This window comes from Barbus barbus (assembly GCF_936440315.1).
Source record: "Barbus barbus genome assembly, chromosome: 3".
Taxonomy (NCBI): domain Eukaryota; kingdom Metazoa; phylum Chordata; class Actinopteri; order Cypriniformes; family Cyprinidae; genus Barbus; species Barbus barbus.
Window position 1 is genome coordinate 12,567,904 of NC_136731.1, and position 19,271 is coordinate 12,587,174.

General features: G+C 35.6%; 1 protein-coding gene across 2 annotated transcripts; it reads left to right on the top strand.

Moving 5' to 3' along the window:
• Window positions 1-1,744: 1,744 nt before the first annotated feature.
• On the top strand, window positions 1,745-19,111 carry LOC306846225 (voltage-dependent calcium channel gamma-5 subunit-like). Of its 2 annotated transcripts, XM_079379443.1 has the most exons (7): window positions 1,751-1,833; window positions 3,102-3,148; window positions 3,620-3,861; window positions 7,233-7,319; window positions 14,118-14,258; window positions 14,337-14,482; window positions 17,874-19,111. In XM_079379443.1, the coding sequence occupies exons 3-7, from the start codon at window positions 3,666-3,668 to the stop codon at window positions 18,129-18,131; spliced, it is 828 nt and encodes a 275-aa protein (XP_079235569.1). In that variant the 5' UTR covers window positions 1,751-1,833; window positions 3,102-3,148; window positions 3,620-3,665; the 3' UTR covers window positions 18,132-19,111. The 2 variants fall into 2 exon arrangements, with proteins under 2 accessions (XP_079235570.1, XP_079235569.1); XM_079379444.1 differs by lacking the exon at window positions 3,102-3,148 and having other exon boundaries at window positions 1,745-1,833.
• The last annotated feature ends 160 nt before the right edge of the window (window positions 19,112-19,271 follow it).

A 19,271-nucleotide genomic window follows, 5' to 3' on the forward strand; every position in this document is an offset into this window, starting at 1 on the left:
CCACGGTGTAACAGAAAGACAGCAACAGGACAGGACACTGATAATAAAAGAATAATATACAAATAGGCAATGTGCAAAACAGCAAAAACACAATATATAATATAGACAATTATGTGTGTACAGGTCTGATATGTGCAAATTTGAAATGGAAAAAAATTATAAGTAAGTGTGGTGAATAAATAATATATAATAGAGTTGTGTGTTCCGCGTTTATTGTCAAGTGAAGAAACCAAAGTCTAAGGTCCTTTATCACACACTCCCCACAGTACCGAGACAAGCAAAGATGGTAATCATAAAGAATTCAACTCTGATTCTGGTTCTGATACCTCCTAATGATGCCTGTTCCTTAGGGTTCCATTAACAATACTTGAGTACTTTTAAGGAATACGCATTGAAAAAATGAAACAGGGCCAGATGATAAGATAAAGCAAATTAATACACTTAAAAACGACAGTTAACACATAAACAGTTATCTTTGTAAGAGACCATCATTCTTTCTCAAATAAAGTTCGAAGTACAGCACAAGGGCTTTTTCAATCCCAAAAAGGGCTAAAATGGGGTTCTGAAACAGTACAATTGAATGCAATATCTGACCAAATTAGGACTTCACTGTTATAAATCAAATAAGGTCAAAATGTAATCTCTCCCCAGAAATAATTTAAAGCCAGTACAGTATACTGTATGTAGTATTTCAGTACACCCTTATAGAGAAAGAAGATGAAGATATCTCTCTTTTAAAAAAAAAAAGATTTCTCTTGGAGAACACTGCTGCACTTGAGTGAACCCATAACAAGAATGATTTTGTAATTTAAACAGGTACCTGCTGAGCTAAATAGCTCAGCCATAAGATAATGTTCAGTGCCTCAACCAACCGAGTCCCAGCTCGTCAACCTTTCTCAATCTCGTCCCCCTGTCTCTCTCCCATTTTGCTTCCTGTCATCATACTGTCCTCTTGTAATAAATGCTAAAAATGCCAAGAATAAATGCCAAAAATAAATCTTAAAAAAAAGAAGAGTGGGTCTTTTTCAAGTAAGTGACTGTCATTTGTGCCAATTAAGTTAATAAATAGCCTATTTGCAGCATATTGTTCTATGTGAAATTTTTTTTTTAAAGACTGAATGCTTACCATGCCAGTCAGTGATAAGTTTCAGCATTTTCAGAAAACTGAAAATACAGTATACTAACTTTTTCAGTCAGAGTGATTCAATCAGGCAACTCTTTGTGAGTCTTTGTTTGTGAATTGCACTACACTAACCTAGATACTCTGCATACTTTTTATTTTTATTCTCCAAAAAAGACCCAGCACATAAGAGTCATTTGTTCTGAATCTGACTACATTGATGGCGCAGTATATTTTTAATAAAGGACAGACTACCATTTATCCCATAGAAACACCCTGACCAGGAGGCCAGTTCATCACAGGGTTAACAAAAAGACCAGGAGATTATGCAAACGTCCGAGAGCAAAAAATAATTGCATAATTATAAATAAATAATAGTGTTTGCCTTTAAGTACAAAAATACAACCGATGGTAACAAAGTTCCTCAGTTGAACATTTTCTGACTGTTTTTGTAGTTTTGAGTGATGACTCGATGACGAATCACTGAATAGTGAATCATTTAATTTGAACAAATTGTTTGAATGAACAGACTAGTTAACCTGCACCAGCGACGCACGTACTCTCTCTCACACACACACACACACTCACACACACACACACACACACGTACGCTGGCTCTTGTTCATTCTCGTGGTCAGACTGCGCTGAGAGGAGCTGCTTCACTCCACAGCTGGATTACACTCAGATCTACTCTCATCAACAACATCCTTCAGGTAATTTACCATCTTTTTAATGCAGATGAAGGAATATACAGTTGATGTTATTATTATTATTTTTATTTTTTTTTGCATGTCAACACAGATGCATGGTTTTATATACTTAGTGGGATTTACACATTGCATATAATATATTAAAACGTGTTTAAAATTTGTGCTTTAAATATGGTTATATGGTTCATATAGTGTACATGTGTTAAAAGTATTAAAATGTTTTAAATTGCTTAATTGGTTGCATGTTTATAATAACGAGAACGCAGCTGTGCGCGGAACATAACGTCCAGAACTCAGTCAATTTGCTGCAACATGTGCAGAGAGACACGTTTTGTTTACAGTGATGAAACCAGTAAAAGCGGAGAAAATGTAAATATATTTTAAAGATAAAAGCTGTGTCTCAAAACATAGTGAGCTGCAACTAGACTGATGAATTGGAATTCTCTTGCTGTGCGCACTTGATGTCCCAAAGTGCTGTGCGCCCATGCAGAAATGCACAATGGGTACCATAGTTTCAGCTAAATTATCATGGTTACTAGTTATTGTCATTTGCAATAAATAGAAATAGTTGCTGCTATACATCATTATAAAAATAAACAAAAATGACAGAAAGATATCTCTGATATCTGTGAAGTTTTCTTATACTCTACACTACCAGTTGTACTGCATAGTAATAATACAGCACATTCATTTATTAACAGCAATGGTAAATTGGCTCTTTAAAAAAACTAAAAAAAAACTAAATAGTCTGCATTGCTATTGGTAATAAACAAACACACATATAAAAAAATGAAGCCAAACAACACAGTTTTGAGACAAACCACTGTCCAAGTCAATTCATAGTTCTGTTTCAAAGTAGCTGTATAGAAATAAACAGGAAAATAACAGTTCTAATGCTGCAAAATAATTTATGAGACTAATTTAATTTCAGCCAAGTAGCTCTACAGAAGTCATTATTCATCTAAATGCAATTCAAAGTTAATTTTAGTAAAAGTGTTGATATTGCAAAGTTCAACTGTGAAACACACTCAATTCAACTATAAAGCAGCTCTACAGAAAACAAGTGTTGTTATTCAGCTCAAAAAGTGAGGGACACGGTTATCATTCTTTATAAACTTTTAAGTGAAGAGTTTTACATATGCCATATAAGACGGTAAACCCAAATGTGGATTTGTGTGGATTAGTTTTTTGGCTAAACTGGTTGAACAGTAAATGCTCCACATCTGTCATTAAATGTAAAGAAGCTCATGAATGTGTCCCTCTTTAAACAGGTGCATCATCACAGCAGCAATGGACATTCTCACATTCTGAGTTACAGGTATACTTCATATGGAAAATTCATATGTGACATGTCACCTTAATATCAGTTTTGCAATGCCACACAGCAAGCAGCGTGATTCGGTGTCATATTGCAATGTGCATCAGTGTCTCACACATGTTCAGCGGCTCCAGCTGTGCTCAGATGACACATGCACAGATGTGAAAATGCATGAGTGTGCATGTGTATTTTTGTCCAGAAACAACTGAACGATTTTCTCTCTCTTTGTGTGAATTTTCACTGAATGTGCTGCTTGTCAATCTCACATTGTGAGCTGTGTTGTTGGCATTTCAGCTGCATCTGTATGCTTCCGCAAACACTTTCCATAAGGATGTTGATTCTCATCTCGTTTTCAAGGCGCGTCATGATTCATTATGTGTCAGATTTGCCAGAGATGGAAGTTGACGCCCGCCTGATTTACAGTCAGCAGCTCTTTGTAAATTGACAGCACTGCATCTGCGTTTCCCTCAGATTATCTGCTTGTGTGGTGAGCGCCCCCTGCGGAAGGCTGAGTGGCATGAGCGCGTGCGGGAGGAAGGCTCTGACCCTGCTCAGCAGTGTGTTTGCGGTATGCAGTCTGGGGCTGCTGGGTATCGCCGTCAGCACTGACTACTGGCTCTACCTAGAGGAGGGTGTCATCCTGCCTCTGAACCAGAGCACTGACATACGCATGTCCATCCACTCCGGCCTCTGGAGAGTCTGTTTTCTGGCAGGTAAGTACATGGCTGATTCTAGTACATGGCTATTTCAAGTGAACGCACAAAATGCATTATTTGGGTAACACTTAACAATAATTCACTAACACTTAAATTAAACAGAAAAGCAAGCAGGTGCATGATTTGGCGTGGCAGCCAATGCAAATAATTAATAACCCTTTTAATCCTGCGTTTGGACCATGCTCGGTTTGCAGAATCACATCACTGTGCTTCTGAAATTATTATCTTGATCTATGTAGTGTAGAAGTTAGCTATGGTCACTTGTCAAGCATGAAAAACAAGTTTTATTTAAATTCTGAATATATTATCGTATACAGCATGCAAAGAGCGCTCCCTTTAAATTAATTAAAATTCCATGATAAAAACTCAAAATTCTGACTTTTATACCTGAATTCTGAGATATATACTCACAATCCTCTCTTTTTCCCCAGAATTTCGTGATATAAACTCAAAATTTTGACTTTGTTCCCAAGAATTCCGTGATTAAAACTCACAATTCTGCCTTTTTTTGCTTGAATTCTGATATAAACTTGCAATTCTGACATTTTCTCCCTGAATTCTGTTATATAAACTCACAATTCTGATTTTTTCTCCCAGAATTCCGTGATAAAAATATCAGAGTTCTGACTTTTTCCATAAGTTCTGATATAAACTCACAATTCTGACTTTTTTTCCCTGAATTTTGTGATATAAATTCACAATTCTGGCATTTTCCCCTTGAATTCTTTCATATATAAACTGTTCAGATTTTTTTTCTTAGAAAAGTGAGATATACAGTAAACTTGAAAAAGACAGAATTGTGTGATATAAAGTCACATTTGCGTGTTATAAAGTTATAATTGCGAGATATAAAACTCTCTATAAAGCTCTCTATTGCGAATTTATGTCTCACAAATCTGATAAAAGACATCAGAATCGCAAGAAATAAGTCAACTCTATGGATTATTATTTTATTCCGATACTGAATAAAATAATAAAGGTAATTGCAACTATTCAGCCCACATTTCTGACTTTTTCCCCTTGAATTCTGTTATACAAACACGCAGTTCTGACTTTTCCCCCCAGAATTCTGATAAAAGTTCTGATAAAACAGAAAAGGCCAGAATTGTGAGTTTATCAGAATTGTGTGATATAAAGTCTCATTTGCGTGTTATAAAGTTATAATCGCGAGATATAAACTCGTAATTGTAAGAAAAGTCTTTTTTTCCTCAGAATTGGACTTTATAGCTCTCTATTGTGAGTTTATATCTCACAAATCTGAGAAAAGACATCAGAACCGCAAGAAATAAGTCAGAATTGTGAGAGAAAAAAAGTCTGTATTGCGTGTTTCCATACTGCCACAAAGAATATTTAATGTGCTGATTTCAGAAGATGAACAAAGCTTTATTTGATTTATTATTTTAATAGATTAGAAGAAAAACATTAGTATTAGAAACATCAAATCAGGGTGTCAAATTAAATAGTGTAGCCTACATTCTGTTTTTTGGTATACAGAAAAGGTTTGTTTGTTTATTTATTTATTCATTTAAATTAATTAAATGATTAAGTTGTGATTTTTTTTTTTTTCTTGAGTGTAGATATTTCTGTTCACTGCAGATTTTTTTTTTGGTTGAGGTTCCTTGGTGTTCACACGCCTTGTCACGACACCATCCGTTGTGAATGTTTCCTCCTTGATGGTGTGAATTGAGATCACTGTGTGAATAAAACGCCCAGAAATTAAGCTACATCACAATAATACACAACGAGATATTCCAGCGAATGTTAACAAACACCCAGAGAGTGATTTTGCTTCAGCATGATGAAAAGATCACTTTATCCTCTTGAGTTGGAAAAACATTAAAAATTGTATTAAAATCTTATTTTGTATGGTGTTTGATAAGTTCTTACTGTGAGTATTGTAAATTGTTCTTCAGCAAATGGCATTTTAGTTCATTCCAATACACTTCATGCATTCAAAGGGGTTTATTGGTTTACGCCATTGTTTTTGGCTGGTCAGGCATTCTTGTCTGATTACAAATGTTTCAGCTCTATGCTTGTGCCCTCCCTTGACATCTCCATGGCAATTTTCTGGACGTGTTTAATGATGGAATGTGTTCTTCTCTATTGAGGAGGTCTATCCACAAGAGACAGGATGTTTCGTTATCGTTTAGATGCCATGTTGAGCTCACACTCCTCTGAATTGGCAAACAACGACCTGCTGTGGCACTAACACACTCATTAGTCTCAGTGAAAGAATGCGCTCTGTGTGTGTGAAGATGTGGGCGCACGATTGGACTGAGTTTGGTCCAAACCCACGCTGTTTATAGCCGGTTAAATTGAGCGTGACTGTGAACAGATGTGAGCAGTCGTTTGAGCTCTACAGGGACGGCCTTCTGCTTTAAAACACCCAAAACTTTCAGAAGTCCAGAGGTCTCACATTATTTCTGTGCTTTGATGCGAGAGGGTTGCACTGCTGTTATAGTGTTGGATGTGCAAATGTGATATGAGACTGACTAAGATATCATGATCCTGTAGGTCGCACCACATGAGGAAAGTGTCAGTGACTCCGATCTTTAACTCACAGATGACAGTCCTTAAAGTGATAGTTCACCAAACAATGAAAATTATGTCATCATTAACTTGGACAAAAAAGAACCCATCTAAATATCTTTGTGTGTGTGTGTGTGTGTTCCACAGAAGAAAGAAAGCCATATAGGTTTGGAAAGACATGATAAATAATGACATACTTTGAATTTTTGGGTGAACTTTCCCTTTAAAAGTGTTACAAGAATTAAAATAAAAGTTATCACAACCTAAACTATGCAAATGTATGATGTGTGACATACTGTGAGTTCTCATAATGTGACTTTGACTTGCGGCTCAATTTGTAAAAACAAATTGTGTGTACAGTATTGTTACAGTTAAGGTCTATAGGGCAAGATAAACGTTAGCCTAGCATTAGACTAGCATGAGCATAATGTGATAGATTGTCTGTGTAAAGGCTGTGTAATCCAAACTTTCAGCCAAACAGAAGAAGATTCTTAAAGAAATCCTCAAAATAATATACAGAATTGTTTTCATTTCTTTCTGTTAAAGTTGAAAATGAAAAAAATCATGTTATGTATTTTCTTCCATCCAAACCATAAGATAGAATTGAGTCCCTGCCATACACAATTTTAAAAATGTATTATCAAATGTAAAAATATCATTAGAATATCATTAGAATTATCTATTAGAAATCGTGATATTAATTGTGATTATTGTTGTGAATATGATCGGTGTGAACAAAGCCCTGTTCTGTACTATGAAATGAAACACAAACACAACCTTGTTAGTTGAAAGCACAACCTCAGAGTAATAATAACGTCTCTGTGATCTCTCCGTCTCAGGTGAGGAGAGAGGGCGTTGCTTCACCATCGAGTATGTGATGCCCATGAGCGTTCAGCTGACCAGTGAGTCTACTGTCAGTGTCCTGAGTAAGTGATTAAACTGAGCCTTCATGACAAACATATTAGTCAAATCACTGCACACTCAAGCACTTCTGCAAAACCTATGACAGTGATTCTCAACTGGTTTTACCTCAAGACACAGAGTTAACTGGATTTTTGTTTCTATATGACTAAATTCAGAGATTTCTTTCTTTTGAGAGTCAATGGGCCTGTTTACATCTGGTCACTTAAGTGCGTTTTTTAAACTGAAAGTAAGTCGCAGATGCTCAACACACAGTCATCTTCATTAAAAGGTAGTGAGACTGAATTATTTGACCAGTGCCACTCTCTTTCCTATTGTGGTCTTAGATGTTGAATATAATAGAGTGCATATCTAAATTTGCCTATAGCATGGGAATTGAGGATTGAATTTATATCCATTTTGTGGAAAGACATTTATGTGGCCGTGTGAAAATGGAACCATTTTAACAAATCCGATTAGTAAAAACACATTAAGTTAGCAGGTGTAAAAAGGCCAAGTAATTTATTGCACAAAACCGTGCAATTGCCACAAATCATGTTTTTAATAGCAATAGATGCTGCTTACACCAAGTGTGAACAGCAAAAAAAAAAAAGTATTGTAAAAAATAGTTTAAATAGTGCAGTAAAGCAGCCTGTGGTAAAGGTCCGACAAGGTAAACTATTTGTACTTGAGGCAATAGTTCACCCAAAAATGTCTGTCATCATTAACTCACCCTCAAGTTGTTCCAAACCTATGTGAGTTTCTTTCTTCTGCTGAACACAAAATAAGATATTTTGAACAATGTGGGTAACCAAACAGTTGCTGGTACCCATTGACTTCCATATGGAAGAAAATACAATGTAAGTCAATGGAGACCAAACACTGTTTGGTTGCAAAATATCCTATTTTGTGTTTAGCAGAAGAAAGAAATTCATACAGTTTTGGAACAACTTGAGGGTGAGTAAATGATGATGAATTTTCATTTTTGGGGGGTAATGTATACCTTTAATGTAAATAGACAGTAATTTCTTTGCTTATGGTTTTTGAGGATGAGGGCATGTCATACAACCAGTCCATGAAGTCATTCTAAATATCCTAACCATTCTGCACAATTATTATGGTTAATTTGCAGCTGCTTTTCCATTAGCATTGCTGTCAGAACAGAACAACCCCCATAATTTAAAATCCATATAATATATTCAAATCCAGTTGCATAAACTGCTTATACAATCCAAACTGTATAGCTAACGCAATGGGTGGTTATTAGCTGTCAGTTTTGAAAGGTGAGTTTATTTCGGTGCGCCGTCCTGTCAATGTGCTGGTAATTACCCTGCTGAGGGTCTGAGCTGATGGACAGCAAGACAGTGCTGAGAGATTCAAGCATTTGAATTCAATGAAACCGCCATTTTTTGGCTGCACATAAAAACAAACAGCACGACCAATATAGACTGACTAATGAACGAAGGATTTTTAAGGTTAATTACTATAAAAATTACTCAAGTGTTATATTAAGTTAAACGTGCACACACATCAGCAGATGAAAATGTTCTTTATTTTAAATATAAGCTTCAGCGTGAACATAATCACAGCGTGCGCTAAAAGAAAAGATTTTAATTGGCTGTCAGTGTTTTTATCAGTCATTGGCTGAAATAAATCGTTCTGAAAGTGTTTGCAACAATATCTTTCCTGTTGTCTTAGAGCTAGAACAGTTTTGAAAACTTTGTCACTGTTAAAGCGTGGTTAATTTACTTCATTTGAAATAAAGTGAGGAAAACCATTGCCTTAAAAAAGGTAAATAAACTTAATGGCTAAAAACGTAAGTTATGTTTACCTGAAATTTGCCAGCAGCCATATCACCCTGTAGACCAAGTCCGGTTGCCCACTGAAGCTAAGCAGGGTTGAGTCTGGTCAGTACCTGGATGGGAGACCTCCTGGGAAAACTAGGTTGCTGTTGGAAGAGGTGTTAGTGAGGCCAGCAGGGGGTGCTCACCCTGTGGTCTGTGTGGGTCCTAACACCCCAGTATAGTGATGGGGACACTATAATGTAAAAAGCACCGTCCTTTGGATGAGATGTTAAACCGAGGTCCTGACCCTCTGTGGTCGTTAAAAAACCCAGGATGTCCTTCGAAAAAGAGTAGGGGTGTTATCCTGGCCAAATTTGCCCATTGGCCTCTGACCATCATGGCCTTTTAATCATCCCCATACACTGATTGGCTTCATAACTCTGTCTCCTCTTCACCAGTAAGCTGGTGTGTTTTCTGGTGTACTATGGCTGCTGTTGCATCATCCAGGTGGATGCTGCACACTGGTGGTGGATGAGGACATGCCCCCCTTGTATGTAAAACACTTTGAGTGCCTTGAAAAGTGCTATATAAATGTAACTAATTATTATTATTACACTGACACAACAAAGACAGCAAAAATGTTTTGTAATATTCAGAATTTTACTATCAAAATAATTTTAATTGTTACCATTGTTGTTTTGTGTTCAAAATGTTGATGTCACTAATATTTTTAAAGGCACTTGATACTGTCACAGTAAAAGGGGAAATACATCAACCGCATTATTAGTCTGATTTATATAGAAGCCCGTTTCCGCCACTGAATAAAACATTAAAAATGTAATTGCAACTTTTTGTCTCACAATTGACTTTTTTTCTTAGAACTGCTTGATATAAACTCATAATTGATAAAGTCATAATTGTGAGATATAAGCTCGCAATTCTGAGAACATATCAGTCTTTTTCTCCCCCTCAAAACTCGATTTTAACTCGCAATTGTGAGTTTATATCACGGAATTTTGAGAAAAAAAGCCAGACTTGTGAGTTTATAACACACAATTCTAACTTTATATCTCGTAATTCTGACTTCATATCTCGCAATTCTGACTTTATATCTCGTAATTCTGACTTCATATCTCGCAATTCTGACTTTATATCTCACAATTCTGACTTCATATCTCACAATTCTGACTTCATATCTCACAATTCTGACTATATATCTCACAATTCTGACTTTATAACACACAATTCTGACTTTATATCTCACAATTCTGACTATATATCTCACAATTCTGACTTTATAACACACAATTCTGACTTCATATCTCGCAATTCTGACTTTATAACACAATTCTGACTTCATATCTCGCAATTCTGACTTTATATCTTACAATTCTGACTTTATAACACACAATTCTGACTTTATATCTCGTAATTCTGACTTTATAACACAATTCTTACTTCATATCTTGCAATTCTGACTTCATAACACACAATTCTGACTTCATATCTTGCAATTCTGACTCTATATCAAGCAATTCTGACTTCATATCTCGCAATTCTGACTTCATATCTCGCAATTCTGACTTTATATCTCGCAATTCTGACTTTATATCTCGCAATTCTGACTTTATATCTCGCAATTCTCACTTCATATCTCGCAATTCTGACTTCATATCTCGCAATTCTGACTTCATATCTCGCAATTCTGATTTATATCTCGCAATTCTGACTTTATATCTCGCAATTCTGACTTCATATCTTGCAATTCTGACTTCATATCTCGCAATTCTGACTCTATATCACACAATTCTGACTTCATATCTTGCAATTCTGACTCTATATCACACAATTCTGACTTCATATCTTGCAATTCTGACTCTATATCACGAAATTCTGACTTTATATCTCGCAATTCTGACTTCACATCTCGCAATTCTGACTTCATATCTCCCAATTCTGACTTTATATCTCGCAATTCTCACTTCATATCTCGCAATTCTGACTTCATATCTCGCAATTCTGACTTCATATCTCGCAATTCTGATTTATATCTCGCAATTCTGACTTTATATCTCGCAATTCTGACTTCATATCTTGCAATTCTGACTTCATATCTCGCAATTCTGACTCTATATCACACAATTCTGACTTCATATCTTGCAATTCTGACTCTATATCACACAATTCTGACTTCATATCTTGCAATTCTGACTCTATATCACGCAATTCTGACTTTATATCTCGCAATTCTGACTTCACATCTCGCAATTCTGACTTCATATCTCCCAATTCTGACTTCATATCTCGCAATTCTGACTTTATATCTCGCAATTCTGACTTTATATCTCGCAATTCTGACTTCATATCTCGCAATTCTGACTTCATATCTCGCAATTCTGACTTCATATCTCGCAATTCTGACTTTATATCTCGCAATTCTGACTTTATATCTCGCAATTCTGACTTCATATCTCGCAATTCTGACTTCATATCTCGCAATTCTGACTTTATATCTCGCAATTCTGACTTTATATCTCGCAATTCTGACTTCATATCTCGCAATTCTGACTTCATATCTCGCAATTCTGACTCTATATCACACAATTCTGACTTCATATCTTGCAATTCTGACTCTATATCACACAATTCTGTCTTCATATCTTGCAATTCTGACTCTATATCACGCAATTCTGACTTTATATCTCGCAATTCTGACTTCACATCTCGCAATTCTGACTTCATATCTCCCAATTCTGACTTCATATCTTGCAATTCTGACTTCATATCTTGCAATTCTGACTCTATATCACGCAATTCTGACTCTATATCATGCAATTCTGACTTCATATCTTGCAATTCTGACTCTATATCACACAATTCTGACTTCATATCTTGCAATTCTGACTCTATATCACGCAATTCTGACTTTATATCTCGCAATTCTGACTTCATATCTCGCAATTCTGACTTCATATCTCGCAATTCTGACTTCATATCTCCCAATTCTGACTTCATATCTTGCAATTCTGACTTCATATCTCGCAATTCTGACTTTATATCTCGCAATTCTGACTTCATATCTCGCAATTCTGACTCTATATCACACAATTCTGACTTTATATCTTGCAATTCTGACTCTATATCACACAATTCTGACTTCATATCTTGCAATTCTGACTCTATATCACACAATTCTGACTTCATATCTTGCAATTCTGACTCTATATCACACAATTCTGACTTCATATCTTGCAATTCTGACTCTATATCACACAATTCTGACTTTATATCTTGCAATTCTGACTCTATATCACACAATTCTGACTTCATATCTTGCAATTCTGACTCTATATCACACAATTCTGACTTCATATCTTGCAATTCTGACTCTATATCACGCAATTCTGACTTTATATCTCGCAATTCTGACTTTATATCTCGCAATTCTGACTTCATATCTCCCAATTCTGACTTCATATCTTGCAATTCTGACTTCATATCTTGCAATTCTGACTTCATATCTTGCAATTCTGACTCTATATCACACAATTCTGACTTCATATCTTGCAATTCTGACTCTATATCACACAATTCTGACTTCATATCTTGCAATTCTGACTCTATATCACGCAATTCTGACTTTATATCTCGCAATTCTGACTTTATATCTCGCAATTCTGACTTCATATCTCCCAATTCTGACTTCATATCTTGCAATTCTGACTTCATATCTTGCAATTCTGACTCTATATCACACAATTCTGACTTCATATCTTGCAATTCTGACTCTATATCACGCAATTCTGACTTTATATCTCGCAATTCTGACTTTATATCTCGCAATTCTGACTTCATATCTCCCAATTCTGACTTCATATCTTGCAATTCTGACTTCATATCTTGCAATTCTGACTCTATATCACGCAATTCTGACTTCATATCTCGCAATTCTGACTTCATATCTCGCAATTCTGACTTCATATCTCCCAATTCTGACTTCATATCTTGCAATTCTGACTTCATATCTTGCAATTCTGACTCTATATCACGCAATTCTGACTTCATATCTCGCAATTCTGACTTCATATCTTGCAATTCTGACTTCATATCTCGCAATTCTCACTTCATATCTCGCAATTCTGACTTCATATCTCCCAATTCTGACTTCATATCTTGCAATTCTGACTTCATATCTTGCAATTCTGACTCTATATCACGCAATTCTGACTTCATATCTCCCAATTCTGACTTCATATCTTGCAATTCTGACTTCATATCTTGCAATTCTGACTCTATATCACGCAATTCTGACTTGATATCTCACAATTCTGTGAAAAAAAGTCAAAAATTTTTTTTTTTTTTTTTGTAATTCAGTGCTTCGGGCTTCCATAGATTTATCACAATAAAATTGACGTTTATAATAAATGTGTTAAAAGTGCAATTTTATTAATCATAACTTTACATTGCCACATCAAATTAGTCAGTGTTCTAGCTAAGTTTCAATTATTCTTTTTTAATAGAGGAGAATTCCAAAATACAAAAATAATGGTGGCTTCAAACAAAACCATTTTAGAGAAACAACATAAATTCATGTAGTCAACTTATGTAATGTTCTCACAAAATGTTTAGTTGACAATTTAACAACATTCAAGATGACTTTAGAAAATAAGTGAATGCAACTAAGGGAAAGATAACTGCAGAAGTGGGGGAAATTTCTATTAAGATTGCCCCACCGCAATTTTTCTTGACATAATGGTACTATCTTTATCTTAACTTATCTTAACCTAGCATAGTGTGTAAATTACTAGATTTGTACAGTTGGACAGTAAAGTTGACTCAACCACATTAGTTAGAATATTTGTTAGGTTTTACCACTGTAGTTCCAATGATATATTTCCTGATGTCTTAGGGCTAGAACAGTTTTGAAAACTTTATGTTATAGTCACTATATATTCACTAGTTATTGTTCTTGGTGTGAACAGGCATTTATACTCACAATTTCACACTTACTATCAAATGCTCTTTCTTATATCTTTTCAGAGATGATTCGTTCGGCCACACCGTTCCCCCTGGTCAGTTTGTTCTTTATGTTCATTGGTTTTGTGCTGAACAATATCGGACACATCCGGCCCCATCGCACCATACTGGCGTTTGTCTCTGGGATCTTCTTCATCCTGTCAGGTACGCTTCCTCTTCCACTTCCTCCTCTGTCAGTCTGACACGTCTCATTTGTCAGACTCATGTTTGTCTGTCTCTCAGGTCTGTCTCTGGTGGTTGGTTTGGTGCTCTACATCTCCAGCATAAATGACGAGATGTTCAGCAGGACCAAGAGTAATGAGGCGTATTTCAGCTATAAGTACGGCTGGTCGTTTGCATTCGCTGCCATTTCCTTCCTGCTCACTGAGGTAAAAAGCTCTTTCATTCAGACGCTACCATTTACTGTCATTCTTCTCTCACTTTTCTCCATTATTAGGGCATTCGCACTGGATTGAATTTCTCTGCCGGTAATTCAGCCTGAAAGTTTAATGTAGTGACTCCATTCAAACGCTGTTTGGTGCATAACTTAAGTCTAACTTTAAAGAAATGTAAGATGAAAGGAATGTCAAAGAGTTCAGTACAATTTTACCTCTCTTTGTGAAATACTAAAGATTACCACATGCTATAATTTAATCTTCCTCAGTTTGGCATAAAATCTGCAGTGACTGTGTTCAGTACTGCTCTTTCTGTTGCTGTATGTACAGTATGCATTGAGCATAACATACCCAGATGCATTTTTCAAAATGAGAATTATGCAACAGTGCATACTTACTGAATACTGAATACTGAACACTGAACCTGCATTTTCAGTTTGAAAAATTAACTGCAAGTAATTCACACACAGTCACAATTTTAAACATGTCTTTGATAAGCTTATAAGGCTTTTCTCCCATATACTGATACTGTATGCATAAATATATATATAAATAATATAAAAATATATATATATATTTATCACCAGCAGGGTGGATTATTGTAATGGTCTCCTCGCCAGCGTTTCCCAAGAAGACCATTAGACAGCTGCAGCTCAGCCAGAACGCTGCTGCCAGGATTTTGACTAGAACCATAAAATCTGAGCATATCACACCAGCCTTCAGGTCCTTACACTGGCTTCCCGTTACATTTAGGATTGAGTACTTTTACTCGTTTATAAGTCACTCAATGGCCTAGGACATAAATACATTGCAGATATGCTCACTTATTACAAACCTAACAGACCACTCAGATCATTAGTCAAGTCAAGTCAAGTTACCTTTATTTATATAGCGCGTTTAACAATACAGATTGTGTCAAAGCACTTAACAGTATCACATTGGAAGATAGAGTGTCAGTAATGTATAATAATAAGATTAAACACTCAATTTTCAGTTAAAGGCATTTCATTATTGAATTCAGGGATGTCATTGTCTAGCTCAGTTTAGTTTAAATAATATCAGTGAAATCAAATTGACGATAATCGCTAGAAATCAAGTGTCCCCAACTGAGCAAGCCAGAGGCGACAGCGGCAAGGAACCAAAACTCCCTCTGAGACAGAATAGAGAAAAAAACCTTGGGAGAAACCAGGCTCAGACGGGGGGGCAGTTCTCCTCTAGCCAGGATATTATTGTTTATTTATTGTTTAATTATTGATTTAATTAAAATTTTAAATGTATAAATGTATTATATTTCTATTTTTATATTGTTGCAATTTCTAACAATAATAGTATTATGTAGTTAGGTATTTTATTATAGTTATTTTGTTTTATTTTTATTTTTATTGTATTTTAAGTTGAGGTCTTCACTGGGGATATGTCCCTGGGGCTAATCCAGGAGACATCATCTCCCGGCGCCGATTCACCATCTGATCCGGACACGGACTGAGAAACAGAATAAGAAAGAAACAGACAAATATTAGCGTAGATGCCATTCTTCTTACGATGTAACGAGTACATTGTGTGTTATGAGGAGTGTTCCCGGTTCCGGTTGATCTAATTAATGCAGCCTAACAATCCTTTAACAGATTTGAATAATAGAAGCGTATTAGTGTGTTATGTGTAAGCCAGGTTAAAGAAATGTGTCTTTAATCTAGACTTAAACTGACAGAGTGTGTCTGCCTCCCGAACAGTGTTAGGTAGATTGTTCCAGAGTTTGGGTGCTAAATAGGAAAAGGATCTACTGCCCGCAGTTGATTTTGATATTCTAGGTATTATCAAACGGCCAGAGTTTTGAGAACTCAGTGGACGTGGAGGACTATAATGTGATAAGAGCTCGCTCAGGTACTGAGGAGCTAAGCCATTCAGGGCTTTATAAGTAATTAAGATTTTAAAATCTATACGATGTTTGATAGGGAGCCAGTGCAGTGTTGACAGAACCGGGCTAATATGGTCATGCTTCCTGGTTCTAGTAAGGACTCTAGCTGCTGCATTTTGGACCAGCTGTAGTTTGTTGATCAAGCGTGCAGAACAACCACCCAGTAAAGTATTACAATAGTCTAACCTTGAGGTTATAAATGCATGAATTAGCATTTCTGCATTTGACGTTGAGAGCATTAGGATCGAGTCAGTTAGAAATACCAAGGGTTCACACAAAACAAGGGGAGTCTGCTTTTAGCTATTATGCCGCCTGCAGTTGGAACCAGCTTCCAGAAGAGATCAGATGTGCTAAAACATTAGCCACATTTAAATCCAGATTCAAAACTCATCTGTTTAGCTGTGCATTTGTTGAATGAGCACTGTGCTACATGTGAACTAACTGCACTGTATTTTATGTATAATCATTTTTATTTTTAACTGTTCTAAATTCATTTTAAATCATTTTAAACCTTTTTTAGATATTTTTTTTATGATTATTTTACTTCCTTTTATGTAAAGCACTTTGAATTACCATTGTGTATGAAATGTGCTATATAAATAAACTTGGCTTGCCTTTTCTAATTGTATTTAATATAAATGCAAACTATAATACATTTTCATTTATGTGCAAATAACATTCAATTAAGAATCTGAAAACATTACATTTTGTTCAGTAAAGTATATTCTTTTAAATTCTAGCCGTAATAAGTAATCTTTTTTTTTTTTCAATTATACTTTTTTCTCAAGGGTTAATTAAACTGATGACAGAACTAAAGATAACTGGAAAAAATGCAAAATAACTATTTTAATTTCCAGGATAATAATTAAAAGCCATATGCTGATTTAACCATGCAATATGATGAGGTCATGTGACAAACTAAATTAGGTAATGATTATGCGACAACAATGCAGCATGCCATTTCATAATTATCATAATTACTAGATGACAAACTAGGATGTTTTAGCTTTTCACATCCTTGAACTTGGAATGATGTACACTTATACTACTGTTTGAAACATTTATTGTGGAATAATATCTACTGTTTCACTTTACTGTTTTATCATACTGTAAGTTCTGAATCTTGGTTAATAGAGTATTGCACATGCAACATTCCTATAAAGTTTGAAAATCTCCCACTGGCCTAAAGAGTTAAGGCTTTTTACTTGACGTATACGTCAGCATTGCTCAGTGCATTGTGCACTTTGGAGTGAAGCGACAACCTACAGTACTCTTGTTAGATCTTTTGTTTGCTTTCACTATTGTATTTTCACTGTTTTCCTTTTAAAATCACTGTTGTGAGCCTATCTGCATTGATTTTCATGTCAAGGTCAAATGGCACTTGGCATCCCATGATAAACTACTTGCCATTTATTTTTTATTTACCACTTTTATTGCATATATTGGAAATGTTTTCTTCTCTCTGTTCAGATTGCAGGTGTGATGTCCGTCTACTTGTTCATGAAGCGTTACACAGCGGAGGAAATCTACCAGCCTCACCCCAGCTTCTACCAACCTCGCCTGAGTAACTGCTCCGATTACTCGGGTCAGTTCCTTCACCCCGACGCCTGGACACGAGGACGCAGCCCGTCAGACATCTCCAGCGACACCTCGCTCCAGATGAACGCCAGCTACCCTGCCCTGCTCAAGTGCCCTGACTACGACCAGGTGTCCTCCTCTCCCTGCTGAAGTTCAGTGCCCATCAGAACTGGGTTTGAAACATATAGGTGTGTCTTTGCCTTATGAAAGGGAACTGACTGATAGAATGTATGACTGTCATTTTCCTGTTCTGTAGTGAGCTAATGACTTTGTTCCAGCAGGTGGCAGTAGAGTATTCTTCTCTGGAGTGATTCACACAACTGCTAAAATGTATAATCTTTTAAGTTTAATGTACAACTGGGTGTTGATCAATGTAAATATGTATGGTGCTTATACAAACATAAATTGTAGCCATTATGAAACACTAGCCTTCAACTAGATCAATCTGCTTTCAAGAATAGTCCAAAATGAATGTGTATTATACTGTTTTCAATGCAATATAATATATATTCATATCAAATTGTATAGAGGTTGCTCTGACAAAATAAGTAAATAAGTGCAGAATTTTTTTTATGTCTTTAGAAAGAAATGAGTATACTATATAATATAGATTTAATATACTAGAAAAAAATACAAATTAACAAATATACCACGAATCTCACAAATATCATGTATTATTGCACATCTGAAAGGAAGCACATCAAAGTACACTGTAAAAAAAAAAAAAAAAAAAAGTTGGGCAAACTTAAAAGTTTAAGGCAACCAGCTTCAGCAGATTTGTGAGTTTTTTCTCAACTTCTTGTTTTAAGTTTATACAACAAAAAGTTGAGAAAAATATTTGTGATGGAATTGTAATGTTATATTGTTGTCCACAGCTTACTTAAAATTCATTTCTTTTCTGCTATGAATATAAAACCAAACAAATGAAACAGTTCTTTGGCTCATCCACGTTTGATAAGACATAGCATAACACATAGCATAACAAATGTTGCTTTTCTCTCTTTTTTGTATCTGAAATGTTGTTTTGTGTCTTTTTGTCATAGCTGATGTATGATGATGCTTTCTACATATTTTGTAAGTGTCAGAAAGATTGCATTTACAGTGCAATGGATATAATCTAAACATACTTCAAAACTTTCCTTGTTTTTCTTAATCCATGTTTCTTAATTCTTCATTAGCCATCCTTTATCTACTGTTGATTCCAGCTCCACTTACTCTAGACTTCTCAAAACCAACGTTTCACTGTTCATGTGACTTCAATACACCGAAGATTCAATTTAATACTTAGAA

What these genes read in the sequence shown, in the direction of transcription:
- LOC306846225 (XM_079379444.1), top strand. Translation starts at nt 3,666, where the DNA reads ATGAGCGCGTGCGGGAGGAAGGCTCTGACCCTGCTCAGCAGTGTGTTT. An exon ending in GTCTACTGTCAGTGTCCTGA is followed by an intron (nt 7,320 to 14,117) that starts GTAAGTGATTAA and finishes ATATCTTTTCAG; the next exon opens with AGATGATTCGTTCGGCCACA. An exon ending in TTTCCTTCCTGCTCACTGAG is followed by an intron (nt 14,483 to 17,873) that starts GTAAAAAGCTCT and finishes CTCTCTGTTCAG; the next exon opens with ATTGCAGGTGTGATGTCCGT.